This window comes from Chaetura pelagica, unplaced genomic scaffold (assembly GCF_000747805.2).
Source record: "Chaetura pelagica isolate M959 unplaced genomic scaffold, ChaPel_1.0 scaffold123, whole genome shotgun sequence".
In the NCBI taxonomy this organism is placed as follows: Eukaryota; Metazoa; Chordata; class Aves; order Apodiformes; family Apodidae; genus Chaetura; species Chaetura pelagica.
Window position 1 is genome coordinate 6518033 of NW_009953295.1, and position 9886 is coordinate 6527918.

A 9886-nucleotide genomic window follows, 5' to 3' on the forward strand; every position below is an offset into this window, starting at 1 on the left:
GAAAGAGCTAAAAGAAATAACAAGATGTTTCTAATTTTTTTTTTTTTCATATTTTTTTTTTTTTAAATTGCTCCACACAAAGGATAAAATCAAGTTTCATTTTAAAATAGAGTGAAAACTTAAGGCAAAAAAGTGCTGAACCTGAAAGTTCTATTTTCCTACCCACTAGTGGGCCCAGGGAAAAGCTAAATGCCACAAAATGTTTCTATTTCCAGTACTCCATTTCCAAACACCCTCCTACCCTCTCAACAGTCAAATGCAGCAATGCGGAGAGAACATGAGGGTCAGGAATCCCTAATTTTTATGACCAAGTATTTTGCCCAATCTCTTTCCAGCTGTCTTCTCTTGCTTCTTCATCCAGCCCCACAAAACACAGATGCTGGAACTGGAACACAAGCCTCAAACAAGGGTCTGTAGAGTTTCATGGTGAGCTGCAAGTCCTGACAAGAACTTTGGGTCATCACTGAGGGACTGGAGTTTGTCCTGTCACAATTGCATTGCTCTTGGATAGCTGAGCGAGTGAGTTTAGAAGTAGCTTGGCTTCTTTATAACACATCTTTGGTTGCTGGCAGACATTCCCCTAAACGATGACCTGACAAGTGTTGAAATGGCCACTCTTGAACTTACAGAGGTCCAAAAATAAAAAGTCAATATATTTCATTGCTAATATTTTCAATAATTTTTTTTTTTTTGTATATTTGAGGCAAACCATTTCAATACTTCCAAACATTTTTGAATGACTGGACATGAAAGAATATTTGTTTCTTATAAGGATTTCAGAACACTTGATTTTAATTCCAGGGCAAAACAAAAATAAATGCCATAATCTTGACATTTTATGTGAAATGGAATTAATATTCTGTGCTGATGCTCTACACAAAGGATGATTTAATGCTGAGATGGATGTAAATAAGTTAAAAGCATCTTAACAGATTTCTCACTCGAGTTGAGAATTTCATTAGAGGCTTTCCCTAAAATGTGTGTTAAATTTCATTTTCCACTATGTCCCAAATACCCCTAGACGTGCAAAATCAAGTGGTATGAAGTTTACTGCCAAAAAGCCATATTCTGTGCTGTCATCAGGAGTGAAGTATGCTACCATTGAATATTCTTGTTCTCTCAGATATGGCTAATTTCCACATTAATGTTCCTTTGATTTACAATTAGGGATGTAGTCATTGCTAAACATAGTCCTTCATGGTTCTGCATTTTGGGTCACAAATAAAATATATTGAAAACTGTTTATTATTTAAAGGAAAGAAGCCCACAACACTCTTTATAATGAGATAACTTCCTGAACACTTGCTGGATTTGGAACAAAGATGCTGCATCAGAAGGTGATGAAAAGACATTGTTATGAAAATAATAATCCTGTAAAGGTCTACCTGAATCAACAGTCACTATTAAAGGTGGGATATTAGGAAAATCCATGGGCTTGAAATGCATTAAGCTGAACCAGTATGGTGTGGTAATTGTGCTCCAGGATCAGACAGGATGAAAAAGACACAAAGTAAATTCAACTCAATGGAGTGAAAGCAAAGAGAATCAGTAATTTAAAAGGAATGCTGACCATGTAAAGGAACAGAGAAGTCTATGCAGTTACTTCTCCTCAGTTTCCTTCCTGTTAAACAGTGCCTAGGTATGAACACGAGAGAGCCTGGACTGGGTCACACAAGGGGGTTGTCTACTCCAGGATCCTTTTCTGACAGCTGCAGGTACTTAGAGTATAGGATCATGTAAAAAAATGTAGTGATACTTCCTGTGTGATCCTGGGGCTGCATAGCCTCCTCCAACCTCTATTTAGATTGTGTGAAGGAGTGCTAAAGATTTGATATTATTTTCAATAAAAGCATTTAAAATGCAAAATAAATGTAATACAGGTTTATGAAAACTTCCTTAGTTTTGGTTTTTTTTCACCTGAAATATAAATTAAACTTGATTTAATCTTCAAATAATCTTCATGTTAAAATTGTTTATGGCAATCACACACAAAGCCTCTTTTCCATGTCAGAACAGAAAAACAAAGCAAATTATATATTCCATTATTTTAGCCTGTAACAGCAAACAGTGAAACCAACCAGGAAGAAAAATGGTATAGTGAAAAGAAATAATCATAATAGAAACCCCAAAAACTCTTCATCACTTAAAATCTTCTATTTTTCAAAGATTCTGAAATGGAAAATTTTTCTTGGTATGTTGTGTTTATCCTAGATCTCATAAGAAATTACCCAGATAAGGGCGGACTTATAAATGAGGAGAAGACTACAATTTAAGATGCTTTCTTTCAGGATGTCAAAAAGTTTATAGCCATTCTGCAAACAGAAATGGAGGGTATTATATGCTACTCTTACTAGCAGTGCTTTGGCTTTCTCCCACTTTTCTGCACCTACTTCGAGAGATTCAGATTGAGAGCTGCAAGTAGCCCACAGTGAATCAGAGAGTGATGACTCTCCTGTGTTTAGATATCTAATCTGAAAATTAGTCACAGAAAGTCACTCTCACTCCCTGGTAATTAAGGCAATTATATAAACAGATATTAATCTCTTTCTGAGAAGTACTGTGAAGCATAATTCATTAAAGTTTTAATGCTTTGGGAATTTTACTTGAACGATGTTCTAGAAGTCCAATACTTCATGTAATCATTCCTCCAGCATTCACATGCAAAAGAAGATAAAAGGTGACAACACAGCTTTCTCTGTTACTCAGGTCTTGTAAGTCATTAGCTTTTACCACAAAGAAACTGTAATTATTACATTGTATCAATAGAATGTAGGAATAATGAGATGCAGATATTAATATTACCTTTATTAAGTTGCTTAGGAGGTAAAGCCAAGTGGCTTAGAGGATAAGAGACTGGGATTTCATCTCAGAAAATCCAGCAGGGATTTAATTTGCAATCCACTGTTGATATGTTAGCTGCACAATAGCTTACTCTAGTCTGCTGATAAAGAGAAATTATTTGCTAGCTATCAAAGGGATACCTGCCTTGGACAGGACAGTACTCCTCACACATACACATTAAATCCTGCTGTTTTCCAAGTTTGAGCCAACTTCAACAAAGAATATTTGGCAAGCTTTTGTCCCAACTAGGGAGGTCTAAATATCTGTATGATTCATCAGTAGTAACTATCTTCCTGTGACTTCCAGTGTTTAAGCTGGAGACTGTGGAATAATTAATTGGCGTGTGAAGCTGCTTACCTTAAACATACCTCAATTTGGAAGTAGGTAAAGAAGGAATTATATATTCTTAATGGATGCCAAAGACATTAGGGTAAACATTTGAACAGTATCAATATCTTATTGACAAGCTGATGTTTTTATGCCTTTCCTGTTTTTACTATGTAAGTTACAAAACTGTTTTGGAAAGGAAAAGGTCACTGAAGCATGTACAGACTCACACATACAGAGCTACTTGTATAGAAACACTAAAAATAATCCACAAAGCTTGGAAGCCTGAACACTGATGATCTACATAAAGGGAAGATAATCCTAATTTTATTTCTTAGGCCTGAAATTTGAGGTTGAAAGCTTGCATTCACTTTTGCTCAGACAGAAAAGTCAAGCAGGAAGGAGAGAAGGCATCAAATTTCCATCTTTATTACCTGATAGTAAGGAAATTCATGCAGGTTGAGGGAAAAATCATATTTCCTTTGCTCTTTTTTTTTTTTTTTTTTTTTAAAAATTTAAATCCACAATAATTCTCACTCTGCCAATCTATGATGATGGGCTAGGAATTATTCCATCTTTTTTTTTTTTTTTTTAAAAATTTAAATCCACAATAATTCTCACTCTGCCAATCTATGATGATGGGCTAGGAATTATTCCATCTTTTTTTTTTTTTTTTTAAAAATTTAAATCCACAATAATTCTCACTCTGCCAATCTATGATGATGGGCTAGGAATTATTCCATCTTTTTTTTTTTTTTTTTAAAAATTTAAATCCACAATAATTCTCACTCTGCCAATCTATGATGATGGGCTAGGAATTATTCCATCTTTTTTTTTTTTTTTCTGAAGCTGAAACAATTCCCCTTCGTATGGAATAACTTAATATCAACTGTAGCAATCAAGAGAAATAACACTATGAACTAAGAAGCTGAGTATCATTCATCCATGCTGAAGAAAATTATGTCATTGCTTCACAAATAGTTAATATGAAATGTTTAAACATGTGATTGTCCCTTCCTTACATAAAAAGTATCTTACATGTTGAATTGTTAAAAATATTTTTATATTCTACTAGAGAGTGTGGATTTGTGATTGAGGCATTGAATTCGGTTACATGATGTCTAGTTGCAAACTTAAGGTCTCTCTAGGAATATCTAAGTAGGGCCTCTGTATGTGACCATTCTGTTTCTATTTGTTTTGCAAATAGAATAGAATAGAAGTCTGTGTGTTTTTTGTACTCAAATCTCATTTTATACGGAGTAAAAGGAAATCCCTACCTAACAATACAGCTGCGATTTCAATGGCAACTCTTTTCAACCTTGGAGATATCACTTTATCTCAGTTCTCACCTGTTAGAGTTTTCAGTTTTGCTTATTTAAACCATAATCTCTACAGAGAGGAAAACTTCTATTACATGCAAGTTATTTTGTAAGAAATTGCATACTACATGATCTTGATCATTGCTTGAACCAGTAGACACTTCTGTTGTAAAAAAAAAAAAGGCAAGGCTAGGCCACCAGGCAATAAAAATTTTTGGCATTTGATTATTTTTTTGTTGTTGCTTGTGTGAAAGAAGAGTGCTTTCAGTTCAGTTCACAGTATGTCCATCAGAAAACCACAGATCTGTTCTGTTGAAATTCTGGATGATCATTTCCCATGGAGTGGTCAGGAGCCAAAAGGGCATCAGTGTTCTCAGGCCTTGAAATTCCTACTCCAGGCAAGAGGGAGGCATGTCGGGGGATCTGTCTGTATTGCACTTTTATCGGCATGGAGGCTTTTATCTCAAAGGCTGATAATGCCGTACAGAAACTTATTGATTCCCATAGTAACTCTCCTTGACTTAAAAATGGCCCACAATTTTAGTTTCTGTTTTTAGTTAAGGTTGTTGTTAGGTTATCATTGATGGAAATCAAGGAAAATGCACACTATAGAGTGCTGCTATAGGCCATGTCTTAAATTTTAATGATTTTCTATTTTTTTAATTGATTTTTTTACCATATCATGCCTTATAAATACAATACTACAAATGACAAAAAAGAAGAAATTGAGGAGTCTTCCAGGAACTTAATATGCATTAGAGAACAGGTGATAAAAAATCAGGAGGTTAAGACATAGATAACTTTTAGTTTTATGTAAAAGTCCATTCTACTGATTGCTACCTCATTACTTTGCATCAGAAGTTAAGTAAAAGATATTTGTTTTGCAGCTGTTACCCTAGAAATGAACACATGAAGTACATTTAAAAAGGCAAATTGTAAAAACACATACATACATATGTATTGGTTTGTTACTTTCAATCCAACTGCTCATCACTGAACCATTCATATGTAACTGCACTTAGTATTATGCAGTATCTTCCTAGCTCATAAAATATTCATTCAGGTTTTTTCATCGTATATCTTCCTTGAACTTTGATCTTTCATACTTAGTCCTGCCTTGATGAAATATTTAGAAGTACAACATTTTCCACAAGAAAGGTAAATTTAAAGTTTTTATATGGTAGCCTGTGCTAATGCACTTGCTTCAACCCACAGGAGACCCAAGCTGAACTCTATCTTGCTCGCATTTAGTTGAAAATTGAATTTGCAAAAAATCCTCCAACTTGGTTGTAGTAAGCTTTTCACATACCCTCACCAGGTACACTGAAAGAGCCTTGAGAAGACACATCCAAAGAGTTGTCTTTAATAGTTATCTCCCAGCAGATAAAAATGTATTATCTATATAATAAAACAAGACCCCCAACTCAAAACCAAACCGACATTCTTCATATATTTATAGGCATTGAATGTTTTCAAGTAATTTTGCCAAAGCAGACACAACTATTGGTCTCAAAAACTTTTAGCAAAATGGCGATTTCGCTTCTTTTTACAGATGCCAGAAAACCAGGATACCAAATCATGTCTGGGTATGTACATCAGTGTATGTAAATGACAGGAAAGGTAAGAACAAAAGGATAGAAAAGGGAAACAGATATACTTTGCTGCACTACTCTCTACCTCAGCTTTATTTAGGGCAATAAGAATGGCTCTATCACCAAATCCAGAATTTTATGGATATGAAATAATGAAACCTTAAAAGAAAGTCTTCAAGTTAAAGTTCCAGACACATAGCAGCATAGTTAAAACTATTTCTATAGACTGATACCATAAAGTAATTCTTCAGTTATGTAACATCTGCATTTATTTTACTGAGACTGCTGGAATGTAAAAAATAATCCATTTAAATTTGTGTCATACAAACATTTTGGTAAAAGAAAAGTTAACACCTTAGAGAAAACCTGAATACCAGTCATTTTTATATGCAATTTTTTCCATATGTTTCTTATAAGAGATTCCCCTTAAAAAAAACAAAACACAACAAAAACAAACAAAAAAATGAAGGTTTTGTTTTGTAACTTCACCTACTCTATCAGCTTCCGATACAAGAAAGTGTTGGTGTAGAACAAATAAGCTATACAGAAGCACAGAGATCTGTCTTACCTTCTGGTTCCCTGATCTTACGTCCTGCTGCAGATTTTCGTAGCACACTCCGTCCTGAGTTGAACAAACTAGTTAACTCATCAAGGGGACTGGTCAATGACCTTGAGTTTGTAGGGCTATACGGAAATGAAGATGATGAATTAGAGTTCAATTTCCTGTGATCTGCTCTTGCCACCTTTGGGGAGTACGGCAGTTTGGAGAATGGAGATGATGAGCATCCAAGCTGAGCAGGGTTTGGTCTCTGAGGAATTTTTGACAGATCTGAGCTTGCACCTGTTTTCCCTGTATTAATCAGAAAACTAGCACAAGTCTCTGGAGGAAATGCAAAATGTGTGGAAGCTCGGTAGGAAATAGGAGGTGGTACAGGAGGAGGGGGTGGTGGGAGAGGAGGAGGTGGTGTGGAAGGAGGAGTCACTTTGCTGGTAACATTGAACACGGCCAAGCCTGGAGATGCTGGTCGGTCATTCTCCCCTTTCTGGCTTTTAGAGTACTGTGGTGATAATGGACTTGAGCCTTCTGACTGCACAGGGTATTTTAGGTTGGTTTCCAAGACAGGAAGCTTTTTGACTTCTAGAGGTGTTAGAGGTGATTCATCAGAAGCAGGTGAACACGTGACAGGGGTTGGAGGAAATACAAGAAGTGGTGGCCTGTGAGGGAGCAAGTTAGGGAAAGGGGCTGGAATGTCACATGAGTCTTTATAGATCAAAGCTGCTTGACTGTTTCCATCTAAAGTTCCATCTTCAACATTAACATTTTTTTTACTTTCAAAAAACAGAGGAGGAGATCCAGAAGCTACCGGAATTACTCCATTGCCATTGCTTACTTCTTCTGGTAGAAAATACTTCATTTCTTCATATACAGACTCTCCTTGTTCTGGACTTTCTGCTTCAGCAGAACCGCTTTTCATTGCATTCCCTACCATTTCGATATAGACTGGTTCATTTTCCTCCTCTTCTTGTGACATGTAGAGATTTAACACACCATGTTGTGGTCCATCAGCAGAAAGCACTCTCTGTACAGTCACAGTGTCATAGCCACCTGGTTTAGCTACTGTGCTTGTCTGCTTTACATCCCCAGGCTTTTGGCCAGGTATTTCTTCATAAGAGCCACTCAGCTTTGTATTGGGACTGCGTTTTGGTTTTCTAGGAGGTATTTTTTTCATGGTACTATAGTCATCACTATGTGGCCTTGGACGGGTCAGTACTAAGAAAGTGAAAAAGATCTGTGTTACCAACAAAGCAAAGCCTTTTGTTTTTTTATTACACAGATCTAGAACTTTCAGCCTGCAAAGCCCACACAGGGATTCAGGCAAAAGTATAAATATTTCAAGGAATGAAATGCAGAACATTCAGCTTCCAAACTACAAGCCTTTGCTACCTAGGCGTATAATCTGGTTTGGTGATCCCTACTGCCACTAAAAGATAAGATCTAACACCTGAGGAGATACCTTTTGAATCCGAATGTTCACTGCAAGGTCTGTAACACATGGAAATATATGCTTGTTATTCCTTTTGCCCCAGGGGAGTGGGTCATGATTTTAACTAGAAGTTTCAGCAGGCTTCTACTTTAACAGATGTTATTGCCAATACCTGAAGTATCTCCCTTTTGCAATATATAAAAAACTCTAATTATAGGCCGGTATTGTGCTTATCTCTTCTTTTATACTGCAGGTATGGAAATAATTCATAAAGCTAGGGAATCCCATAGCCTAAGGGCAATTCCCCAACTGAGTATAAAGTTAACTAAACAAGATATCTTTTCATAGCCTCCAGGCATGTATAGAGTGGAGCCTAGACATGTAGGTGATTGGTCTTGTAAGATCAAAATTAAGTGGTGTAAATCAGAGCTGGTTTTGGACAAAGACTAGGGAAATTGACATAATTCTTGGAAAACTAGTATACAGCAGGGAAACTGGACCTATTGTTTCATATATCTGAGAAGGATTCTGAAGTTGTTTTGTGACTGTACATAGGCATTAGTGTTAAGACCACACATACATATATATATAAATTGTCATTCTTTCAAAAATCTCTGCTAGAGCTTTTTTTTTAATCAACAACTTGTAACGCTCTTGCAGGCATGGGCACAGAAACCACTACGGAGCTCCTCAAGCCATACTAGTTTAAAACTATATTGGACACAGTTCATCTCTCCTTACACAAAGCTTGAATGAGCAAAGAGGTTAAGAATAATGGACTGGCATCTAATTAACTGTTCATGAGAACAATAACAATGTTGCAAGAGGGAGCAACAAAGGTTTCCACCCGTTATATACAGGAATAGAAAATGGTTATACACAGTTTTAAACCCAACCTGAAGGACCTTCCCTGATAAGCCTAGAGAATCCTTTACACCAAGCATTGTCAGGTTGATCAAGGAAAAGCAGAATGCATTCCTCCCCTTCATCTGCTACTCATTCCTTCCAAGGGTGAAGGAGAAGAAAACAACTGAACTCAAAACCATTCTATATGCACTATAAAGCATTGAGACACCTTGGGACTTTCACAACACTTCCCTTCTAAGCAAAAAAAAAATCACTGTAAGCGGTTATAGCACAGACTGGAGCCACTGAATGCATAAATTATTCATGTGAACATATAGAAAAAGCAGGAGAAAGTTTAATGTTGAACTTGGGGTAATTCAATATTCGAGCATTCTGGTTTAGTGATGCAAGGTACTCTAACATGCAGTTTAAAAGGTGAAACAAAATGGTCAGTGGGGCAGAATAGCTCAAGTTGACAGGGATCATTTGTCTCCAGAGGGAGTTCTGCAAATAGGATTTGGTTGTTGACAAGCTAGGCAATTAGGACACAGGGGTATTATTTGTTAATTTGGAAACAAAAACAAGTTGACTAATTTTATTTACTGCCTCTGAAATATTTCAGGGAAGCAGAACTTTTGAAAGGCACTTGACTGTGTTTAAAAGAATCAAAGAGAAAAGAATAAATCAATAACCTAGAGCAACAACTGCGACTGTTTCCCTGTTTATGCCTAACCTTCATTAGCCGTCTCCTTAGAAGCTGCTGACAAGCAGGCACTAACAGCCTCGTATGAAGCACTGAGTCGTGTGTTGGGGTCCCTCTTTGGTTTGGGAGGAGGCTGTTTCCTTGGTGATGGCAGGCTATTGCTATCGTCCATGCTGAACACAGAGTGTAGGGAGGGGGATCTGATGGATGACCCAGCCGCAGACTGTACCAAGCCATCCACGGCCATGGGGACAGGGACAGAGCACGAATGGA

At 36.7% G+C, this 9886-nt stretch overlaps 1 protein-coding gene across 1 annotated transcript in view; it reads right to left on the reverse strand.

The window, feature by feature from the left end:
• Positions 1-9886, reverse strand: part of MYO16 (myosin XVI) — a 277452-nt gene that overhangs the window by 30162 nt on the left and 237404 nt on the right. Inside the window, 3 exon segments of the mRNA XM_009997923.1 lie at positions 6648-7373; positions 7410-7850; positions 9644-9886. Coding sequence (XP_009996225.1) covers positions 6648-7373; positions 7410-7850; positions 9644-9886 — 1410 coding nt within the window.